Below are 25,107 nucleotides of genomic sequence, written 5' to 3'. Positions count from 1 at the left end.
CTGGTCAGTGTAAGCTCATGGTTATTACATACAAGACAACAGTCAGGTTCCAGTTCCACAGGCAGGATTTTATTTAACTTGTGCAGTGACAGCAGTTGTACTGTATCTAATGTTACAAAACTCCTAGCACAGAGAACATGAAAGAAACATAACAAAACATGCCATGTTCTGGAACAGTCTCCCAAGTGATAGGAGCCGCATGGAAAGCAACCGGCCCTCACCAACTTAGCCAATCTGTCACGCTAGATGGGACTTAATAGATTACAGATCTGAAGTTGAATTACAATATTTAGCAAAATGTCACAAATTGTTTGTTTAAAAATACCTATTACCTGCCCATCAAACACACTTGGGTTGAAATTGTAAATTAAAATCATGCTAAGTTAAGACGGAATGTGAGGATGGAAGCATTATTTCTTACAACTGTCCTGAATGAAAATAACATGTACAAAAAACAAGTCAGGCAATATATTTCCTACAACACACAATAGAAGCTGGAATAAAAATACTAAGCACTTAAGTAAAACAAGTGAAATACAGGCTCGATTTGGTTTGTGGCTCGTGTAGAGATGTCGGGCATGAGTAGGATATTTGCTGAAGAAAAGCATGTCATTGAAACCATGAAGGGTTGAGTGGGCTAAACTAGATGACGGTTTAAGTATATGAGTGACAAAGGTAAATTGAAGTGCAAATATAAATGCATACTGTGTTTACTGTTTGGATCACCATTTATTTTTAATGGGATGTCAATATTGGCAAATAAAACACCCAACTTATTGAGGACCATGTGTCTTTAGCAGATACATTCAAAGAGCACTAATTTCTTGGAAAACACCATGCATTTTTGTGCAAACAGATAAAAGGTATAATTCACCCAAACACTTGACTGGTTATTACTGCAGCCACATGAAATACACAACTTAATACTCAAAGGCATGACAAACATATCGATAGGTGTACAGTACCAGTCAAAAGTTTGGATACCTACTCATTTCAGGGTTTTTATTTATACTATGTTCTACATGGTTGAATAATGGTGAAGACATCAAAACTATGGAATAACGTAGTAACCCAAAAAGTGTTACTATATTTGAATTATGTTATGAGATTCTTCAAAGTGCCTTGACAGCTTTGCACACTTGGCATTCTCTCAACCAGCTTCATGAGGTAGTCACCTGGAATGCATTTCAATTAACAGGTGTGCATGATTAAAAGTTAAAGAAACCACACCAGTAAGAAGAGGCTTGCTTGGGCCAAGAAACACAAGCAACGGACAGACCGTTGGAAATCTCAAATTTGGACTTTAGTTCCATCCGCTGTGTCTTTGTGAGAAGCAGAGTGGGTGAACGGATGGTCTCCGCAAGTGTGGTTCCCACCGTGAAGCATGGAGGTGATGGTGCTTTGCTGGTGACAGTCTGATTTAGAATTCAAGGCACACTTAACCAGCATTGCTACCACAGCAGTCTGCAGCGATATACCATCCCATCTGATTTGCGCTTAGTGGGACTATCATTTGTTTTTCAACAGGATAATGACCTAACACACCTCCAGGCTGTGTAAGGGCTATTTGACCAAGGAGAATGGAGTGCTTCATAAGATGACCTGGCCTCCACAATCACCTGACCTCAACCCAATTGAGAGTTTGGGATGAGTTGGACCGGAGAGAAGAAAAAGCAGCCAACAAGTGCTCAGCATATGTGGGAGCTCCTTCAAGACTGTTGGAAAAGCATTCCAGGTGAAGCTGGTTGAGAGAATGCCAAGAGTGTGCAAAGCTGTCAAAGGCAAAAAGTGGCTACTTTGAAGAATCTCAAATATTTTGATTTCTTTAACACTTTTCTGGTTACTCCATGATTCTATGTGTTATTAGTTGATGTCTTCACTAATATTCTACAATGTAGAAAATAGTCAAAATAAAGGAAAAACCCTTGAATGAGTAGGTGTGTCCAAACTTTTGACAGGTACTGTAGAGTTTTTTGCATTGATCTTCATAGTTGTAGACTATTAAAGTAAGAAACAGAGAAGGCATACAAATGTTCTCTAGCTTTGGCAGGGTAGTGTTTCACAACAATTGCACATGACTGGACTAGAGCCAAGTGTCTCTAGTGTATCAGTGCATTCGAGAAACTGAAGGCCAAAAACTTTCTGTAGTACATTATTACTAATCAGTTGAGCTTCATATAAAACATTTCCCTTTCAAAATAAACATTTTTCCTTATTTAGTAGAATATATTGCTCCTCTGCTTGCGGCCAACTGCTCATGATTGTGACACGTAATGTAATACGTAGAAGTCGTGGACGTACATCAGTACGGCGATGGGCTGGCCAATGATGAGCGAAATCCAGACTGCCGCATTACCATAGTTACCTCTCAGGAAGCGGCCGACGAACCAGGCGAGTGGAATCTGAAAGAAAAGTTGAGGCAATCATTGAAAAATCTAAAACCACTTTAAAATGTGAGTATAATCATTAACAGACCATATTGTCAAACCCACTGTTTGATTATAAAAATACATTTTGTTTTTAGAAGAAATGGGTTTCTGACCTGAGACATCATGCCCATGAATGCCCACAGTCGGAACATTTTCAGAGGAACGCTCACCAAGTACTGAAATGAGAGAAGAAGATTATCAAATCGATGCAGCCTTTAAAACACTGACATGTACACCATCAGATTAAGTCAAGTATGAAACTTGCCATGTTGGAGAGGATAAAACCATAATGGGTAAATTGTGACTGACTGATCTAAAAATAATATTAACTAGGTAAGTCAGTTAAAAGAACAAATTCTTATTTACAATGACGGTCTACCCCGGCCAAATCCGGACAACACTGGACCAATTGTGCGCCGCCCTATGGGACTCCCAATCATGGCCGGATGTGATACAGCCTGGATTTGAACCAGGGACTGTAGTGACACCTCTTGCACTGAGATGTAGTGCCTTAGACCACTGCACCACTTGGGAGCCCAAGTGGTTCTAAGTAGTTATTTATGTAGATCAGTCAGTCGGCTGCAATGTCAAACACGCCCAGAGTGTTAGATGGCAACACAAATCTCAGCCACCCACACAAACCTCGTGAAAGAAGGCGGAGACCAGGAAGATGGCTGTCTGAGCGACCCACTTATTCACACCTCTCCCCATGAGAGGCTTGTAAAAGTGGCTGTGGAGTACAAGAGAAAAAAAATAATTATTTATTAGTTGGGAACTGTAGACAATAACCAACAGCGTTGTTTATAGCCATCTTAAAAACAACTGCTATAATGTCACAGAACTTACTGTAGACAACTCACAACACATGCTCACAACACACAAAGTTAATGCTGTAGGATGTGGTATTGTTCCAATCACAATGTTTATTTCTTAAATTCCTACTCACCGGAGGCACCACTTGTGCACAGGAATGTTCCAGTTAGACCAGAAATAAGTGACCGTCTCAGAGTTCCTGCAAAACAACAAGTGACTCGGTCAGAAACAAAGTTGCAGTTCATTATCTAGTCACTACTGTCCATGACATGGAGGGAAAGGAGGCGCAGGGCAGCCTCATTCTTGAAGTAAAAAAATCCTTTATTTAGAAGACTTTGACTAAGCTACTTTACCATTACATCTAGCACTACATGTAATCCAAACAGATGGCACATTTCACATGGTATCACTGCACAAATAACACAAGGCTAACAGAATTGTCATCCACTTACCACCAGTCCTGGTAAAACTCCCTGTCGCCAAACCGCATCAGCTCAGCTACGAAGTTCATGGAAGAGTGGAAAAACCAATAGAAAAAGATGAGCCAGATTAAATGATTGGGAACCTGTTGGGGTAGAGGGGAGAGGGAAAGCCTTGTGCCATTAGACAGTCTGGACATCGGAAAAGTATTCAGACCTTCACTTTTTCACAATACAGCCTTATTCTAAAATGGATTAAACGTTTTTTTTTATCCGCAATCTATACACAATACCCCATAATGACAAATCTAAAACAGGTTTATACATTAGCAAATTTATTACAAAAAAAAAAAACTGAAATGCCTTATTTACATAAGTAGTTAGACCTTTCCCTAGGAGACTCGAAATTGAGCTCCGGTGCATTCGGTTTCCACTGATCATCCTTGAGATGTTTCTACAAGCTGATTGGAATCCACCGGTGGTAAATTCAATTGATTGGGCATGATTTGGAAGGACACGCACACCTGTCTATATAAAAAGGTCCCACAGCTGACAGTGCATGTCAGATCAGAAACCAAGCCATGAAGTCGAAGGAATTGTCCGTAGAGCTCCGAGACAGGATTGTGTCGAGGCACAGATCTGGGGAAGGGTACCAAAATATTTCTGCAGCATTGAAGGTCCAAGAACACAGTGGCCTCCATCATTCTTAAATGGAAGAAGTTTGGAACCACCAAGACTCTTCCTAGAGCTGGCCACCCTGCCAAACTGAGCAATCGGGGGAGAATGCCAAGCGTTACATCTGGAGGAAACCTGGCACCATCCCATTAGTGTAAAATACTACTTAAGTAGTTTTGCATATTTATATTTGACAACTTAATTCACTATATTCCAAAAGAAAATGTACTTTTTACTCCATATATTTTCCTTGACACCCAAAAGTACTCATTACATTTTGAATGCTTAGCAGGACAGGAAAATGTTTCAATTCACACACTTATCAAGAGAACATTCCTGCTCATCTCTACTGCCTCTGATCTGGCAGACTCGCTACACACAAATGCATTGTTTGTAAATGCCTGAGTTTTTATTTTATTTTTATGGATAGCCAGGGTGATACCCTAGCTAGCCATAAAAAAAAGAAAATGGTGCTGGCTGGTTTGCTTAATATAAGATATACTTTTACTTTTGATACTTAAGTATATTTAAAACCAAATACTTTTAGACTTTTACTTGAGTCATTTTCTATTAAGCCATCTTTACTTTTACTCAAGTATGACAATTGGGTACTTTGTCCAAATATTGCACCATCTGTACGGTGAAGCATGGTGGTGACAGCATCATGCTGTGGGGATGTTTTTTAACAGCAGGGACTGGGAGACTAGTCAGGCTCGAGGGAAAAATTAACAGAGCAAAGTACAGAGATCCTTGATGAAAACCTGCTCCAGAGCACTCTGGAACTCAGACTGTGGGCGAAGGTTGACCTTCCAACAGGACAACAACCCTAAGCAAACATCCAAGACAGCGCAGGAGTGCCTTCGGGACAAGTCCCTGAATGTCCTTGAGTAGTCCAGCCAGAGCCCAGACTTGAACCTGATCAACATCTCTGGAGAGACCTGAAAATGGATGTGTTGCAACACTCCCCATCCAACCTGACAAGAGCTTGAGAGGACCTGCAGAGAATGGGAGAAACTCCCCAAATACAGGTGTGCCAAGCTTGTAGCGTCATACCAAAATAATACTTAAGGCTGTTAATCGCTAGCAAAGGCACAACAAAGTACTGAGTAAGGAAAGGGTCTGAATATTTATGTAAATGTGATTTTTTTCATTTACATATAAATTAGAAAAAATGTCTGAACTTGTTTTTCCTTTATTATGGGGTATTGTGTGTAGATTGAAGGGGAAGGGGGGGGACTATTTAATCCAATTTAGAATAAGGCTGTAACAAAATGTGTGAAAAGTGAAAGGGTGAATACTTTCCAAATGCACTCCCTCTACACCTTTAATTATAGGGCCAGTTTCCAAAACACAAATTAAGCCTGGTCTTGGACTAAGAAACACTGATGCTGTATGTACAGTGTAAAAACACCTCATTAGGATTACCTTCCTAATATTGAGTTGCACATAGGAAGCTGTTCAGAGTAAAATTCCACCAGCAGCGTTGCAGTTCTTGACACTCAAACCAGTGCACCTGGGTACTACTGCCCTACCCCATTCAAAGGCACTTAAATGGTTTCTTGCCCATTCACTCTCTGAATGGCACACATACACAATCCATAGCTGTGTTCGAATACCCATAATGTATACTACATACTTTGAGTATAAACACACTACTTACTAATGAGTTCATTTTAGTATACTGTAAACAAACTATCGTTTCAGTTGAGCTTACTAGTGCTCCGCATGTCTACGGGAAGTTGCTGTTGCTATGCAACCTCTTGCTAGCTTGTTAGCATAACAACATGTCTAGCTAAACAATTTACGATTTCGGGTGTTTGTAAATTCAATCTGGAGTGCCAGAGTGTGCTCGTAAATCCAGAGCAATCAGCTGGTGCGAGCGTTTCGCTCCTGGAGCGTTCAGAGCACATACGCTCTGGCCGAGGAGTAGGGTTGATTCAAGCACCCAGCCTAACTGGCTAACGTTGGCTAGCTACTTCCAGACACAAATGAGAGAACGCCTCACTGACCATTTTACTCGGCCTAGCAGAGCTGGTTAGGCTGTTTCCATGTTATCCAGAGCGTTTGTGACTAACTGTGTTGCTGGCAACAATTTAACTACGCTCTTTTTTGCAGACCTTTACTGACACCAGCCATATTCATATATGCCATTTAGCAGACGCTTTTATCCAATGGACGTTGAGCATTGGTATATTCATCAGTTAGATTGCTCTGAAATCTGAGTCAAATTTATTTATAAAGCCCCTTTTACATCAGCCGAGGTCACGAAATGCTATGCAGAAACTCAACCTACACGTTAGATTGCCAGAACTAACAATGCCCATTGAAACGCACAACAATACCATTTAGCTGCCTTAATTTTGCCGGACCCCAGGAAGAGACGATGGGGATCCAAAATAAATACAAATACTGCTGAAATGCTTTGCGGTTCGTAAGGATAGCGTAGCTAAAACATTGTCACCCAACATAACTTATTCTTAAAGTCATTACATTGCTCAGCATTTTCTTAGCATTTGTCATAGGTGAAGCAATGAATGTGAATGAATGACTTTAGCCGCATATTTTCCGCGATTGTCATCAACTCTGAAAACGTGAAGCCACGCCCATTTCTGAAGGACTGCATTATGGGCCCTAAAAGCAAATAGTGGATAGCGTCTCAAACTCAAGACAGCCACACCCTCGTCTACTTACCCTTGCCTTATGCACTTGATCGAGTTTGCCTGTGCAAAATGATGTTCACTTCGGGGCCTGAAACCCCCCCCATAATTAAATTCCGACTATTGTACATCCGCCAAAACGTAAAACCTTGGCTGCATTCCAAACACTTCAGACATCCTCAGCCCTCAAGTTAAGTGGACACTTCTGAGGAGTGTCATGAGGGAGGAAGGAATTAACTTTAAATGGACAGCCCTTGACCGGAAATTTGCCAATCCCGTGATAAGTGTTTCCAGCCACCAATAGCTTGTGGGTGCTTTATATGCTTTACAGTCAATTATGATTGCCTGTCTACTTATATTTATACTTACCATGGGGTTAAATTCTCGGGCCGACACTTCTCTGTATATAAACGATGTTGCTCTTGCCGTGGGTGATTCCCTGATCCACCTCTACGCGACACCATTCTGTATACATCAGGCCCTTCATTGGACACTTATTTACGAAGCTGCAGTAGATCACGACACCATTCTGCATACTTCTGGCCCTTCTTTGGATACTGTGTTAACTGACCTCAAAACGAGCTTCAATGCCATACAACACTCCTTCCGTGGCCTCCCAACTACTCTTAAACGCCAGTAAAACCAAATGCATGCTTTTCAACCGTTCGCTGCCCGCACCCGCCCACCTGTCGAGCATCACTACTCTGGACGGTTCTGACGTAGAATATGTAGACAATTACAAATACCTAGGTGTCTGGCTAGACTGTAAACTCTCCTTCCAGACTTACATTACAGACTTATATTTCACAAAGCCTCCTTCCCCCATGCCGCCAAACATACCCTCGTAAAACTGACTATCCTACCGATCCTCGACTTCCGCGATGTCATTTACAAATTAGCCTCCAACACTCTACTCAGCAAACTGGATGCAGTCTATCACAGTGCCATCCGTTTTGTCACCAAAGCCCCTTATACCACCCACCACTGCAACCAGTAAGCTCTAGTCGGCTGGCCCTCGCTACATATTCGTCGCCAGGTCATCTATAAATCTATGCTAGGTAAACCCCCGCCTTCTCAACTCGCTATTATACCACCCACCCATAGCGCGTGCTCTAGCAGGAATATCTCACTGGTCATTCCCAAAGTTAACACCTCATTTGGCCGCCTTTCCTTCCAGTTCTCTGCTGCCAATGACTGGAATGATTTTTTTTTTTGATTAAATGTTTTGTTGGAGACATATTTCCCTCACTAACTTTAAACATCAGATATCTGAGCAGCTAACCCATCGTGGCAGCTGTACATAGCCCATCTGTAAATAACCCACCCAAGCTACCTACCTCATCCCCAGATTGTTTTTATGTACTTTTCTGCTCTTTTGCACACCAGTATTTCTACTTGCACATCATCATCTGCTCATCTTTCCCTCCAGTGTTAATTTGCTAAACTGTAATTACTTCGCTACTATGGCCTATCCTCATGCCATCATGCCCCCCCCCCTATTGTGTTATTGATTGTACGCTTGTTTATTCCATGTGTAACTGTATTGTTTTTTTGTGTCGCACTGCTCTGCTTTATCTTGGCCAGGTCGCAGTTGTAAATGAGAACTTGTTCTCAACTACCTTACCTGGTTAAATAAAAATAAATTAACTATTAATATATGCCTACTGTATGATAGCTAACAAATTAATTAGATAACTAACGTTAGTCTGCCTAGCTACTTCTGAAGGAAAATGTTTTATTTCTACAATTTCCAAAAGCAATCAAACAAAAACATTACACGTTTTGTAAAGGTGTGCATTAGTGGCATAATTTCTAACTTAATACATTCGTTTTTATCATCACAAATTTCATTATGGGGTGTTTCAGGCCCCGAAGTGAACATAATTGTACACTCACAAACAAGGGCAGAGGGGCTTACGTTGCAAACTTCCCTTTTAATAATGCTTGGCTAATCATTTGGACCAATGACAAATATGGCTGCCGGGATTCCCCCAAGGGCATAAGGCAAGGTTAAGTGGACGAGGGTGTGTCTTTTATGACTGAAACGCAGCCCTCAACATCAATATGGAGAAGTTAACATACAAGTATAAGTAAAAACAAATGTAAATAAGTTAGAAATTGTGGTATTAATGCACATGACGGCACAAACACTTCGTAAAAGTAATGTTTTTGTTTGGTTAGCTTTTGGATATTGCATAAACAAAACAGTTTACTTCTTCAGATGTTTCAGCTAGGCAGGCTAATGTTAGTTAGCTCATTCAATTTGCTATCATACAGTAGGCGAATATTAATAATTATACAATTAATATAAGTAGACATGCAATCACAATTGACAGTAGTGCATATAAAAGCACCCACAAGCTACGGGTGGCTGAAAACAACCATTGCGGGATGATCGAGTGAGAAAAAAAAAATCCTTCCTGCCTCCCTCGCATCTTGCCCTGCAGGTGTATGTATACTCGTCAGACGTCATGATGTCACCAGAAGTGTTCACTTCATTTGAGGGTTGAGGGTGTGTCTTGTGTTTGGAATGCTGACTTCATATTTTGGAGAATTTAGTACGACATCCAGAAACTTCTGGCATACTAACTCTATCCATACAATATACTCAATTAAAGTCACAAATAGTGTGGTTAGTAGGATAATTCAAACACAGCTCATGTCTCAAGATCGTTTAACACACAGGATAATACACTGGTTGAAGTGGATTTAACATGTGACCTCAATAAGGGACCAGCCTTAACCTGGTCAGTATGATGGAAAGAGCAGGTGTTCAATGTTTTGTACACTCAGTGTATATTGAGAAAGTATTTTCAGTCCTGGACTTGGCTTTGTCTGGGAAAATGGCTCATGACGTATGTATGGTGAACCAACATATCTTTTCAATGGGAAAATATGACAAATGTGAAACATGATAGAAATTAAACAGATTAAGTGTTAGGTTTGTATGGAGACATGGGTTTAGGTAATGTCTTTATTTACACTCACAGCCAGTTTCAGCATGCGCTCGATCATTCTGGAAAAGTCCATATCCTGTCATTGGGAGGGGGTGGGGGGGTAAATGAAACAAAGTCACCCTTAAGCACAGAGAAATGGAGAAGTCCAATAGACAGAAGTCTAACATACGGAAGACGTTAATATTTACCTGGAATGGTTTCATGGAGTTCTGAATAGTCGGCACCATCCACTGAAAGAAACATGGTTAAAGGTTTTTGTGAGACATGGTTAAGGTAGACTCAGCGATATGATGCAGATGTACAAAGTAAAAAGTATAGTGGGTCAAAATCTGCAACAACTAAGAATTGGTTGTTCTCTATTTTGGTCCTGTGGCTACCACGTCAGAGCGTGAAGAGAACCCATGCACATCTGCAGATGCTGTTACTGTGTGAGTCTTGCATCACAATATCGCTGCTACTGCTCTTGCAACGTCATTTCGCTGACTAACTATCTTATTACTTGATAATAAAGCCACCCATTAATCAAAATGTACTTGGTTTATTTTCACTCATTAAACAAATACTAACCAATGTAATAATAATTAACATACCTGTTGTACCAATCCAATCTGTAACTGTATGAAGAACAGCTGGAAAAGATTTCAGATCACTTTAGATTTTAAAATGCATTTACATATACAGTATGTTGTCATGAGGGTAGTGTATATTATTTAGGGTGCATGCAAATGGCACATTCCCAGGTCTCTGTTTTCATTACGTGATCTTTGACCTCACCATCTCAAAGAGTCTCCTGAGCAGGAAGCTCTTGCGTATCCGTGGTGACCGGGGGAAGTTCAGCTCATAGCAGAGAGTTGGGGCAAACACAAAGTAATATATATCTATGGAGGGTGGACAGTAAAAATACAATTAAATTGTACATCTTTTGAAATAAGAATTTTGTGCAGAAATGTATAATCTGTATGGACTTAATTTAATTTAGTTGTAAACAGCTACTAGTCATGCTCATTATGGTCAATATCTCTTTCTGTTCTGACCTCTGTGTGTGAGATTCCCAGGGTAGGACACATGAGCGTGTACAGCTGACCCATTTGACTGGGCGATTGATGGACCTATGGGTACACAAAACGTGTGGATGTACAAAACAGATTATTTCTGACAGCAGTACTTCTGAACAACCAGTAGATGGAGATGGCAGTACAGTAACGTTTCAGAAAGTGAGATGTTGTCGCAAGAGGGTGCATTTAATCATATGTGCGCGTGCTCGTATTTATTCAGGGGGCAAAAGATACATATTTAAACAAACGCCGAAAGCTTTTCGCAGTAAACAGCCCAGCCAAAGACAGGTCACAGAAGTTACTCATACAGCAATGGGTCATACAGCTCATTAAATACCTGTATATTTCTCCTCACGTCGCACGCATTTTTGGAGGTCAGAGTAATTTGAACAGCAAATCAGATCTCGGGCAGCATCTGTGTTACTGAGAGAGCGCAAATGGCGAGAAGACCCATAGTTGTGCGTGCATGTGTCAACATGCTAATTTGGAGATGCTAACCAGTTGACATTATTACACCAGCACTGGAGAAAAGATCAAATACAATCAACCAGGATGGACAATGTTGATATTTTCTCAGGAGGGTGTACAAAGATGGCAGCCGTAGCACTTTATTTTAGTTGCTGCCATTGATACACTGAATTATATATATATTTTTAAAAAGACTCACAACATGCAGTTCATTACAGTTCATAAGGAAAATCTGCCAATTGAAATAAATTCATTAGGCTGCAGTTAAAGAACCTGGTGAGGACAACGAGCACGCAGATGAATTCTCCTGTGACGGTTTCTGACAGTTTGTGCAGATATTCTTTGGTTGTGCATACCCAGTTTCATAAGCTGTCCGGGTGGCTGGTCTCATTTGGCAGTTGGAAGTACTGCCAAATGATAAAATTACGTTGAGGCGGCTTATGGTAGAGAAATGAATATTCAATTCTCTGGCAACAGCTCTGGTGGACATTCCTGCAGTCAGCACGCTCCCTCAACTTCAGACATCCGTGGCATTGTGTTGTGTGACAAAACTGCACATTTTAGAGTGGCCTTTTATTGTACCCAGCACAAGGTGGACCTGTGTAATGATCATGCTGTTTGATCAGTTTCTTGATATGGTCAGGTGGATGGATTATCTTGGCAATGGAGAAATGCTCACTAACAGGGATGTAAACAAATTTGTGCACAGAATGAGAGACAAGCTTTTTCTAAATATGTATATTTTATTTCAGCTCATGAAACCAACACTTTACATAGTGTTAAGTATACTTTGTTTGTACTTTCCTCATTTGATTATGCACGCAGGTACACACAAACGGAAGTGTGAAGGGACACCTGGTCAGGAGTACTCACATGAATGGGAGCGGGTCAGGGTGCGGGCTTTGGTATGCCTAATCTCTCTGCACCACATGTTCACATCCTTATACGAGTACAACTTCATGAAGAGGATGGTATAGACACACAGGGCAAAGGCTCCACCCACTACACAAGACAAAATAGATATAAAGTTTTACAATACTACACTATTTTAGAAGTGGACAAATCCTGAGTGGCATTTAGTATGTTTGATATGGTCAAGGAGTAAATATACTGTTACTCACAGATAAACATTAGGCCTATGTATATGGCCATGCAGTGTACGCGTGTGTGTGTGTGTGAGATCATGATCAGGCCATCTCACCTGGGGTAATGGAGGTCAGCGTGAGCACAGTGGCTGATGGGAAAAAGAGGAGGGTGGTCAGATTGACCAAGTAAAGGAATGTTCCAGTAGTCTCTGAGATGGTGCCCTGCAGAGCAACAGGGAAAAAAAAAACATTGTTAACACAGTGCTCTGGGCACAGAATTACTACATACAGTATAATAAATGTATGGGCCTTTGTGTGCCTGGGGTGGTCTAGTGGTCTAAACTGGTGCCTCCAGTATACATGTACCAGTGCGAGTGTGGTGATCATCCTTGAGACGTTTATACAACTTGGAGTCCACCTGTGGTAAATTCAATTGATTGGACACGATTTGGAAAGGCACACACCTGTTTTATAAGGTCCCACAGTTGACAGTGCATGTCATATAAAAAACCAAGCCATGAGGTCAAAGGAATTGTCCGTAGAGCTCCGAGACAGGATTGTGTCGAGGCACAGATCTTGGGAAAGGTACCAAAACATCTCTGCAGCATTGAAGGTCCCCAAGAACACAGTGGCCTCTATTATTTTTATATGGAAGAAGTTTGGAACCAACTAGAGACTCTTCCTAGAGCTGACCACCCGGCCAAACTGAGCTTTCGGGGAGAAGGGCCTTGGTCAGGGAGGTGACCAAGAACCTGATGGTCACTGACAGTGCTCCAGAGTTCCTCTGTGGAGATGGGAGAACCTTCCAGAAGGACAACCATCTCTGCAGCACTCCACCACTCAGGCCTTTATTGTAGAGTGGCCAGATGGAAGCCACTCCTCAGTAAAAAAGGCACATGACAGCCTGCTTGGTGTTTTTCCAAAAGGCACCTAAAAAGGATTCTGACCATGAGAAACAAGATTCTCCGGTCTGATTAAATCAAAATTGAACTCCTTGGCCTGAATGCCAAGCACCAAGTCTGGAGGAAACCTGGCACCATCCCTACGGTGAAGCATGGTGGCGGCAGCATCATGTTGTGGGGATGTTTTTCAGTGGCAGGGACTGAGAGACTCGTCAGGATTGAGGTAAAGATGAACGGAACAAAGTACAGAGAGATCCTTAATGAAACCCTGCTTCAGAGCGCTCAGGACCTCAGACTTGGAATGTGAACCTTCGCTTCACAAGACAACAACCCTAAGCACACAGCCAAGACAACACAGGCATGGCTTCGGGACAAGTCTCTGAATGTCCTTGAGTGGCCCAGCAAGAGCCCGAACCCGATCTAACATTTCTGGAGAATCCTGAAAATAGCTGTGCAGCAACGCTCCCCATCCATCCTGACAGAGCTTGAGAGGATCTGCAGAGAATGGAAGAAACTCCCCAAATAAAGGTGTGTCAAGCTTGTAGCTTCATATCCAAGAAGACTCTAGGCTGTAATCGCTGCCAAAGGTGCTTCAACAAAGTACTGAGTAAAGGGTCTGAATACTTATGTAAATGTGAGTTTGTTATACATTTGCACAAATTTCATATTTTTTTTTGCTTTGTCATTATGGGCTATTGTGTATAGATTGATAAGGAGAAAAACAAAATGTAATAATTTGTAGAAGGCTGTAACATAACAAAATGTGGAAAAAGGAGTCTGAATACTTTCTGAATGCACTGTATATATACTGAACAAAAATATAAAAATGCAACAACTAACAATTTTACTGAGTTACATTTCATATAAGGAAAACAGTCAATAGAAAGCAATTTATTAGGCCCTAATTTATGGATTTCACTTGTCAGGGACACAGCCATGGGTGGGCCTGGGAGGACATAGGCCTAGCCCCTGGGGAAGCCAGGCCCAGCCAATCAGCCAATTCCCCACAAGCGGGCTTCATTACAGACAGAAATACTCCTCAGTTTCATCAGCTGTCCGGGTGGAGGCGGATAATGGTAGAGAAATTAACATTAAATTCTGTGGCTGTAGCTCTGTTGGACATTCCTGCAGTCAGCATGCCAATTGCATGCTTCCTCAACTTCAGACATCTGTGGCATTGTGTCGTGTGGCAAACTGCATATTTTAGAGTGGCCTTTTTGTCCCCAGCACAAGGTGCACCTATGTAGTAATCATGCGGTTCAAAATCAGCTTCTGATTGGATGGATTACCTTGGCAAAGGAGATATGCTCACAAACAGGGATGTGAACACATTTTTGCACAAAATTAGAGAAATAAGCTTTTTGTGTATATGGAACATTTCTGGGATCTTTTATTGCACACACACACACACACACACACACACACAGCTTTTAAAAAAAAGCCACATTGGTTTTTATTATGGGGGGAATGCTTGAAAAACCTATTTAACAGATGTCCCACACCATCTCTACCTAACAGGCGTCTGAAAAACTTGTTCACATGCAACAGAGAGATTAGTGAGATTTCACAGCACATCCTTCATATTAGTCCAAGACATTATGGCATGACACTCACCACTGATAGCCTCCGCTCCGTGTACAAAGCTGCCATTATGAACACGTTCGAAACTGAGGAAAAATAAACACATTAGATTCGGGTACTCTACAAAAGACAGCCGTGTAATATTCCTACAATATTGATTCCAAAATTAGAAAATTAGCCCCCACTTGGTGGGAAAACAGTTGATGATATTTCAGTTGGTATAATGACTTGGGTTGCAAAGCAACCAAAACCAGACAATAAGACATTAAAATAAGTAGATTTGGGAAGATGTACAACAATCACAATAGTAAGGCTAGCATGCCAAAGAGGAGAGCGGTTTAGTCTACATACCAATGATAAGGCAAGATGCAGGCCAGTTATATGGGTCTTTTAAAAACAGTGAAACCACTTGGATGGGGTCCACCAGTATCCCATATCTATCAGAGGTGGTAAAGAAGATATTGATGGATACTACTTTTACAAAAGAAGCTGTGGTCAAAATGAAAGGATCGGCAGTCGTGACAGAAGTGATTAACAAATGATCATATTGAAGTTGACAGCCTAAGTGTTTTAGTTATTTAAAGCTGCAGATACTTACTTTATTAGATTCTCCAGGAAAAGGCGTGCATTGCACAAGACCTGCAACAAAAGAGATTTTGCAATCAGAAGTAAACCAAATTTATACAAACAAAATTGTATGAAGGAGAAGACTGACCAGTGATCATTTATTATCAACACAGACAGACTGGTCACAGGTCAGTCTTCCACCACGTTGATGTGAGCCATACACTACAAGTGCCGAGGCAGTCATTTTGACTGCATGCGAATTGTAATTTAAAATACATTTCTGCAATTTAAAAAAAAGTCATACCCCCCTTGTCCTCAATTTTCTTAATCTATTTAACACATTTGTTTGACTTCCAATATCACGAAAATAATGTGTTAAGGGGGGGACTATAATCCTCCTTGAGTCACATGCAGGTAAGACATTCTGATTTCACATAGTATCGGAAAGTGCAGATTAAGGTTTCCAAAACACACTTCACTTTGCCAAACAACTTACAATTTAAGAGATGAACTCCATTTCAAAATATCCCTTTCTAAGAATAACCCCTGATCCTTGGCGCTCCACACTTTGGAATGTTGCAGTGAAAATGCCTGCCCATTGGCTTAGTAAGGGGAGGGTAAAGAGAGGCCCAGCAGTTTAAATGCTAATCTCAATGCTATAAAGGCTGATAAGAACAATCATCCATTCTGGCAACAGATGACCTAACCCTGGGGACCAACCCACAACAGGCAGCGGTACATGACACAGTATATGTTCATAGCTTGCTTCTGTATTACAGCAAAAACAAACGAGATGTGGGATCAAGCGAGGTGAAAGATCTAGGCTAATCGTCCTTGTGTTTCTCACCATGCAGTGTTGAAGCTGTTATCGGTCTCCAGATTGGTTAGGATACACAGGCTAGCTAGCACTTCCATTAAAGGTTTAATCTGATGTATATCCCCCTTTTGGAACTTACACTGTATAATTAATTTGATACCTATTGATTCTTGAATATAACTTATGAGTCTTGAACTTAGTTCAGCGGTCCAAAAATAACCAAAAATTAAAACCAAAGAACCAAAAATATACATTTGTTTTACCCTATTGTTTGTAAAGAATGTAATTGTAAACCAACACCGTATAGCCTCAAAACATGGTTAAAACTATACATTTGATTTCATGGATGGTCAGTCCTTGGATCTATTGTCTAGTCTATGAATTTGAGAGTGGTTACATTTCTCTAGGCCTATCCCTGAGCGGTTTACAAAAACAGGTCCATATACTAGCCTTGTGACCATACTGATCGTGCAATAGCTCACATTGTTTCACTGAGGCTAAAATGTTAGCAGGCTATCCATAGACTATATCACAGCGGTCACTCACTGGTGGTGTCACGTTCACCTAAAGCTGACAGTCACACACAGAGACACTGAAAGAGCAAACCCTGATCCCGAAACCTTGGCCCTGGATAGTGGAGTCGTGCAGACCCTGTTTGAGTTCCAAACCGAAAATAGACATGCTGTTGTTGCCACATTAAAAAAAGAAAAGCATGAGTCAACCTACAAGCAGCATACCAGACAGACTGCTTCATTACAAGGTTAGGTTCGTTTCTGCAGCAGCAACTTCTTTACTACATTATTCAAAAGGGCTTGTTCAATTTCAGGAGCAACATATAAAAAACAAAATCATAATAATTGAACCGTTAAATTACTCCCATTTCTCCCAAACAATAATGATAGCTGTGGGTTACCTGTATGTTTAAGCCCCTTCAAAATATCAACCTAAAGAACACCAACATAGCTTAGCATCAATTATGCATGTAGCCAAAAGGCTACCTAGCCTAACACACATGACCTGTAAGATACATAAACTGCAATATTTATGGTCCATTGAAACAGTCTACATACTGTAGATATTGCCTAGGACCAGAGCCATTTATTGAAATGGGCAGCTCTGATCAGGCCTACATGAAGCAGCACGTGCTGAGGAACCAACCCCTTCGAACTGGCTGGGCATCACATTGACCAAAGAATATCCTTGGTGAGCCAGCAATGTAAAAGATAGCTACAGAGGGTCCACCGTGTAACAGTTACATCTCTTTTCTAGCTCACATCCTCTAGCCAGCAACTTTCCACTTGAGTTTCAGACCCATTCATTAGCGGGTACAAAGAATGTAGGGATGATTCCCAGGGAATATGATGGGGGGGGGGGGTCAGTTTGAATGTCATAGCGATCATGTTTCAAAGACTGGATTAATACCGGCTTTGGAAATTAAACTTCTCGCTCAGATGCTTTGAAGGCAACGGCAAGATTTTTCCTGCAATCTCTCTTCAAAACAGAAAGAATTGGGTGTTTATTTTTAGTTATAATATATGAGATTCTGTCCATATTAATTTAATAAATTATGTTAGAAATGCGCATTATTGGATGTTCTGCCAGAAAAATAAAATACCATTGAACTTCCATTAACACTTTAAGTAGAACAGGAAATGTCTATCATCAGAGGAAGAAGAAATTCTGAGTCCTCATTTGACCTTACCCTGGGGGACAGAATTAACTGCAACACATCAACTGACAAATCAAACACTTGACAGGAGTCCTGAATGCTCTGGCTACTGCCCACTCCAATACACAATGCCAGCAGCCTAGCATACCTGGCAGAACATGTCAATGACTTGAACCTTGCCTATCTGAACAGTGCAAACTTAAATTGATCAAACTTCAGAGACTACATTTGGCTAAACCTAGGTAATATGGACCTCCAGTTTGTCTGGACATTTGTGCATTCCTGGTTGTGCTTATCAACACACAGTAGGCTACAGCCTCCAGTAGGCTACATGAACCAGATAAGGTGTACTAGTAAAAACAGGCAATGCTTGTAAGGTGGGTGACACAATGAAGAGATTCTTATCAGGCTCCTCTCAGTAAAAAGAAAGACGACAGGTTCGTGTTAAAATGCCCACCACAGAGCCTAACTGCCAGAGTGCCAAGAGAGGAGTGGTGACCATTTCTTTGACTGCTATAATAGAAAGTGAAGTTTGATGTTTTTATGAAAACATCAAGAGAGCGATCAAGAAAGAGTGTGAAAGAGCACAAAGGAGAAAGAGTGATTGAATGACTTGGCTAGCCTCCACAGTTGAATGGGGCAAGCTGTGTGACACATGACCAAGATGCTTCAGCTCTCATTCAAAGTCCAAGTCTCTTCATAGTTCATTTAAAAAAACTCCTCTCTCATAAGAAAATATAAGAGGGCCAGGGATAAAAGTTCTCTTATCAATCTGATTACTGTTTTGTTTGCCATGCACAGGCATAGTGTGGATAAGATAAGTCAACAATGTTTACCATTTCTATTGAGAGACAGCTCTGAAAAGACATTCAAACACTGTTTGGTTACTCATGATTCTCACTGTGTAGACAACAGCCCAAGAGAAACTGATATCTGCCTATCAATAAAACTAGCAATTGGCAGGAAAGCAAGGACTGTAGGCCTACTGAGAGACAGAACCAACTATCCATCCATCCACAAAGCTGATCAGAGTTGAGTCTTCACAGATTTCCCCAAACAGGAGAGAAGTAATTGACAGAAGAGTACCGGTATTCAATATTCTACAAATTGCAGTCTAATTTCGAGAGTCTAAAAGGACAATGTGGGTTCATGCAGATTTATATCAATGGCTCCAATATGGCTGATAAGTTGCCAGCAGCATCACTGTATTCTCTATAATTTGCATAATCAACACATCCCATAAAAAAAATCTGTCAGTTTAAACCAGAGATACAGTATCGGTTTTATTACATTGGATGCATCTCAATCTATTCATGACACACTTCAGCATCTACAGACACTAACAGATCAATAAAATATCCTCGTAATCTATGCCGAAAAGGGATATCGCTTATGTTTTTGCATTTTAGTCAACCCTAATCCTTTTCCTAACCCGCTGCGTAAATACTCCTAATCTGCTACGAAATGTCAAATATTAAGTTCATTTGACAAAAGCTGGATCCCTTCTTGTCATGACCATGAAGAGAGACACATTGTATGACACAACGTCCATAAATCTTAGAGAACATTGTCCAAAAAACAAAAAAAACAGTTATCATGCAATAACCCAATGATAATTTGTTGAGAACTTCATTAATGAGGGGAAATGTATGGACATTACAGCATATGACAAAGGCCTCAATGGGATAGGACAACCTGCTGTGTTGACTATTGGTTGTCCCAGCCCAGCAATAGATGTAGTATTTATATGAAACTATAACCTGAATGAATTAAAACACCAAACACTTAAGTGCCGTAAAGGTAACCCGAAGAAGTGATATTCTAACATCAGGAGTGCTTTTCATTTGTTTATGTACATCTGTAGGTTCACCAACAGACCTCCATCAATACACCCATGTCAACTGGACTCCCACTGAAGATGAGCAGTGCTGCAGGAGCATCAGGTTCTACTTCTTTTTCAGATATGAAAAGGAGACATCCCTCAGCTGGTTGTCATATGCTGTGCTTTTGACTGAATTATTCTGTTGTGCCATTTGAGTATAGCACCTTCACATCATGACAAAAGTGTCCTATTAAACCCTATGAATATATCAAATATAATTTGGAATGTTAAAGTACAGTATGTTTAAAATAGTATTTTACACAAATAGGCTATATTGTTTTACGGGTGAAATAGTATGTTTCATCTGCTTTGCACCGACCCATTGAATAAAAAGTATTTCTCATAGCCCTACTATCCTTTTAAAATGTAAAACTCATTTTGCATAGACAATGTAATTGTGGTAGTCTTAGGCAAACCATTATCATAGTAGCACCTCCAAGTGCCACTCAGACCTTCTGGGAGGAAGGTATCTTGCATTGAATTTGGTAGTAGTTGTGTGTGTGATTAAAGCGCTTGCTTCTATACATTTCACCACCTAGATTACAAGGGTTGGATTTGCAATAAACAATTTCATGTCAGCACAAGACATGTACAACATCCAGTATAATGATTAGCCTCATATACTTTGTTCACTGGAATTGTTTAAAAAAAATTGAGAACATATAGCTGAACATTGTGTAAGCGAAGCTATTTTCTGATTCATATGCACCATGTCAAGGGGTGCATTGCAAATGCCCATAAGGCCAATGCCATCATGGTTCCCAACACTGCTCCTCGAGTACCCCAACAGTACAGTTTATTGTAGCCCCGGACAAACACACCTGATTCAACAAAAATTTGTGTTGGGGGTATTCAAGGACTGGAGTTGGGAATCACTGCTGTAGGCCTACGGCTGCATTCCATGCCATTATCAGCTGCAAAATGGGTTCACATGTCTGATATCCTGAAAATTGTAACAATCAAATAAAACTAATTGGAGAGCTTATGACTGAACAGAAAGATCATTTTCATTTGAGAATACATCAAAGAAACAGACAAATGATATTTCCCTTCCACTGTTTATTGCAGGATGGTGATTAATCAACATAACGATGATTCAAGATGAACTAGTGTCTAAGTTAACAATTAAAACACGTAACTTAAAAAAAAAATATTGAAACCATTTCAAAGTGTACAAGTAAGCTAACTCATATGTAAAGGTTAAACACTTTATTCACAAGTAGACTATTATTCCTAAAGCATCATTTCAGGTGAACAAAAAGTCAATAACAGAGGTGGCCAACCTCTCCACTGAATCACAGGGAAGCAGACTTCTGTTCCAGCCCAGCAATAGCACACTCGATTATTAAGTAATTAGGTTTGATTACATTGAATCAGTGTTAGTGCTGAGCTGGAACAGAAGCCAGCACACACAGCAGGGTTGGCCAGCTCCAGTTGTAATGTTTATACATTGTGTAACTTTTAAACTGTATTTCTGTTCACAAAATGTGCTAACATAGGTACACATATAGTATACAAGGATGTACCCTTATTCTCTTGGGACCTCTTCATCTGCAGACAGGGTTTGACAGCTCTGTATCTGAGGACAGAAAACATCAAAAGAAACAAGACTGCATTATTCTCAAATTAAACAGCACTGAGTATTATGTTACTATATCTCAGTCCTCAGTTTCCCGCTAGAGACTGGAACTGGAGAATATTTTCACAATGTCACCTTCTCTATTCAGAGTAGTCTACTATCCCTTCTCTGACAGCTGGAACTGGAGAATATTTTCACAATGTCACCTTCTCTATCCAGAGTAGTCTACTATCCCTTCTCTGACAGCTGGAACTGCTAACTAATCCCTTTACCCTCTTCCATGGCTGTCATCTCCCTCTTCAAAGGGGGGGGGGGGCGGCACTCTTGACCCAAACTGCTACAAAGTATCTGCATTTGTGCACTTGAGCATAATCATGAGAGTAAACAACTGCTTGCTACATCTACTTGCCTGTTTGTGTGTGACAAGAACTGAGTAACATGGTGTGACTTGCATGTTGCAAAACTGTAGATAACAGCCCAGCAGATGCTTTGTCCTTGTGTTTGTATATAACAATATTGAGCACATGGTGTGACTTGATGTATCTTACAACTGTGTGGTTAAGCAGGCATAGGAGGGGTGGTCATCACGAGGTTTAACTGAGATGGAAAAATACTGAACAGCACAATAGCAGGAACTGAGCAACTGTTATAACTAGGCTGCGATACCAGAACAGTAGGAATCTATACATTGACGGAGGGAGGACTCCAGGAAGCGCCAAGAGGCGGGAAACCGCCTGAGCACCTGCAATAGGCTGAGCAAGTTTAAACCACGCTCAGCCTCTACTGTGATAGACATAGTTCCAACCCGTCTATCACAGTATAAGAACAACTGTTTACGTACATCCTGTCAGTTCTCTGTTCTGCGTGGTATTACAGTGAGCCCATATATACGAAAGTTGCATTTGCCATTTATTACTTAGCTAATAAAAAAATACATAGTATACAATCGTTGACTCATTGTTATATTTATCCTTATACCAGATTCGAATTTACACAACTAACACTGGTGATATTTAATTCACTTAGCTAACTTTACATGCTGTATAGCCAGCTATTGTTAATAACTAGCGAACTTTACGTTAGCAGCTCATTTGAGTTCGCCTGCACACAGAGTTTATGTAGCAAGCTCTAGCTAGCTAGCAACACATCATTTTCAAAAAAGATTTACTTACTTTAATAGGTTCTTCCACTGCCTCCATTTTCTGGGTCCTTAGAAAAACTATATAGGCAATCTTCCTGAAGTTTCCTGTGGTAGCAAAAAATAGCCAGCCATCCAACAGACTGACTTGTCTTCCAACATGGTGCCTGGTGCGATAGCTAGGTGATTTGTGACGCAACTTCAAGCCCGCTATAGCAGTAAGCCCAAAAATTATGAATTAATTAGGATATTTTTTTTGATACTTCATACTTACTTTTTTTAAATTTATTATCCTTGGTAGGAATTTCTTAAAACAAACCGACATAGCTTAGTATAATTATTAATGATCAAATCTTACAAAAAAAATAAGTCAGGCTAGCACCTACCAGCATGACCACACACCAGTTGAGGATGCCTCTATAGTTACTGTAGCCACTGGCTGAGCTGAGCAGGGACTCCTGGAGGACATGGCAGCTGAAGAGACAGTAATAAGGATATACAGTATTAGATACAACTAATTAACTTTAGTTTTAAATTTAAAATAAATAAATACAAATAAATAAACGGCTCATTGGCCGGTGCACAGCGACGACCCTCTACTCCAACCTAATATACGGGCACCCGAGTGGCACAGGGGTCACTACAGTCCCTGGTTAAAATCCAGGCTGCATCACATCCGGCCGTGATTGAGAGTCCCATAGGGCAGCACACAAGTGGAGGGGTAGACCGTCATTGTAAATAAGAATTTGTTCTTCACTGACTTGCCAGGTTAAATAAAGGTTACATCGAAATGTAAAAAAAGTTCAGTGTTAGTTTGTGTGTGTGTGGGGGGGTAAAGCAGAAGACATCACGAATGGTCTCAAAATATGTATATATATATTTTTTTTAAAGAGGCTTTAAAAAAACAGGTCTACGGCGGACATATTGTTGATTATAGAATTGACATTGCTTTAGGGGGGAAATTATAATGTTCATAATTCATTGCATCATTTGTCACAGATATTTCCTGGCAGTAGGCTTATATCTGAGATTTAATTTCCCAAAACACTGGATATTGCACTTCGAGCTTTGGGATAGTAAACTTTGTTAGGACTTTGCCAATTCCCAGAAGGCCAAGGACACTGGTTGTGAAAACTGGAGTAAAGGGAGTTTGTTTGGTATTGCGAAACCAGAAGACACCTCGCAGTGGAAGTGATAGGCCTACACAAAACAAGCCCATAATTGAGGATCACTGAAGTGTACAGCCACAGTTGCACTAGTCTAGCACATTTAAAATTTACTGCAGCAGGTAACCTATGGACATTTGGCCTAGATTTCTTGCATGCAAGCAAAGGAATCATACATGATGGAAGTGAACCTATGAAAGATTAGTCCTTTCGACCTATATTATGAGGAACCTGTAGCTTGTACCTACCTACCTGCAGCTTGTATTATGAGTAACCTGCACCTAAAGTTTCGAAAACATTTCAGGGCTGCATGTAACTTTGCGGTTAAGAGCATTGGGTCAGTAACCGAAAAGTTGCTGGTTCGAATTCCTGAGCCGACTACTTAAAATCTGTCGATGTGCCCTTGAACAAAGCACTAAACCCCAATTGCTCCTGTACATTTCTCTGGATAAGAGCGTCTACTAAATGACAAAAATATAATTCTAACAAAAGAGTGACAGCTGTAAATTAAAGACATCTGTGAGCTGAGCGCACAAAAAGCCTTGCGTTATGTCTTACCTAAATCTTTCGCTGGTTTTGCTCCTCTCCTTGCGTGGTGTAGTGACCGGCTCCTGCACCCGTTTTTCCTCCTTCACTCTCCGGTTGCTGTGGCTCGGTTGGCTTGAAGTTTTTTCCCCCTGCGCTGCCGTTGGCTTGTTTAGAATTGGCACCTGCTGGCGTAGTGCAGATGGTGGTTCTCCTTGTTCTGCGTGTCATCATGGGGACTCTATCGTTTCTGTCACCCATTTTTTAAATGTGAAGCATTCAACCGTACCTTGCTAGAATTGAACTAGACGTTTTTCCCTCGAGCCTCTGCTGTAAAGTCCAGCCCGACATGCTGTGGTGGAGAAGGTTGCAGTCCCAGTTATAAACCTCAACATTATTTTGATTGAGGAGGGAGGAGCAATAGTTTGTGGGAGGTGCTGGTGGTGGTGGTGGGGGGGGGGGGGGCACAGTTTAACGCTTTTGGAGTTAGTCATTTATTTTGTTATTTAAAAAATGGCGTATAAATGGGGAATATTGTTAATCAAAGTCTGGTTTTCCTCAAAGTGCACACATGGCAACTCATTTGCATGTCAGAAGACAAGAGTAGTGAAACGTTACAAGCACTAGTGCACTGAGCCCACCTTCATGGATTTCCAATTGAAAGTGAATGCATATATTTTTTTTAATTGCTATCCCTTTGCACCAATCAGATAGCATGAAATT

At 40.7% G+C, this 25,107-nt stretch overlaps 1 protein-coding gene across 1 annotated transcript; it reads right to left on the bottom strand.

Moving 5' to 3' along the window:
- Positions 1-1,942: 1,942 nt before the first annotated feature.
- dgat1a (diacylglycerol O-acyltransferase 1a) lies at positions 1,943-24,735 on the bottom strand. The gene is made up of 18 exons (XM_046363991.1): positions 24,690-24,735; positions 24,418-24,604; positions 23,080-23,167; positions 15,640-15,680; positions 15,393-15,478; positions 15,075-15,127; positions 12,675-12,780; positions 12,347-12,475; positions 10,985-11,059; positions 10,725-10,828; positions 10,541-10,579; positions 10,139-10,180; positions 9,982-10,026; positions 3,695-3,807; positions 3,376-3,441; positions 3,072-3,159; positions 2,543-2,605; positions 1,943-2,402 (listed from the first exon to the last, which is right to left on the bottom strand). The coding sequence occupies exons 1-18, from the start codon at positions 24,733-24,735 to the stop codon at positions 2,256-2,258; spliced, it is 1,518 nt and encodes a 505-aa protein (XP_046219947.1). The 3' UTR covers positions 1,943-2,255.
- Positions 24,736-25,107: the final 372 nt, after the last annotated feature.

This window comes from Oncorhynchus gorbuscha, linkage group LG09 (assembly GCF_021184085.1).
Source record: "Oncorhynchus gorbuscha isolate QuinsamMale2020 ecotype Even-year linkage group LG09, OgorEven_v1.0, whole genome shotgun sequence".
In the NCBI taxonomy this organism is placed as follows: Eukaryota; Metazoa; Chordata; class Actinopteri; order Salmoniformes; family Salmonidae; genus Oncorhynchus; species Oncorhynchus gorbuscha.
This window is presented reverse-complemented; position numbering and strand designations above follow the sequence as displayed.

What these genes read in the sequence shown, in the direction of transcription:
- dgat1a (XM_046363991.1), bottom strand. Translation starts at nt 24,735, where the DNA reads ATGTCGGGCTGGACTTTACAGCAGAGGCTCGAGGGAAAAACGTCTA. An exon ending in TGCATCTTGCCTTATCATTG is followed by an intron (nt 15,128 to 15,392) that starts GTATGTAGACTA and finishes ATTTTTCCTCAG; the next exon opens with TTTCGAACGTGTTCATAATG. An exon ending in GCTGACCTCCATTACCCCAG is followed by an intron (nt 12,476 to 12,674) that starts GTGAGATGGCCT and finishes TGTCTTGTGTAG; the next exon opens with TGGGTGGAGCCTTTGCCCTG.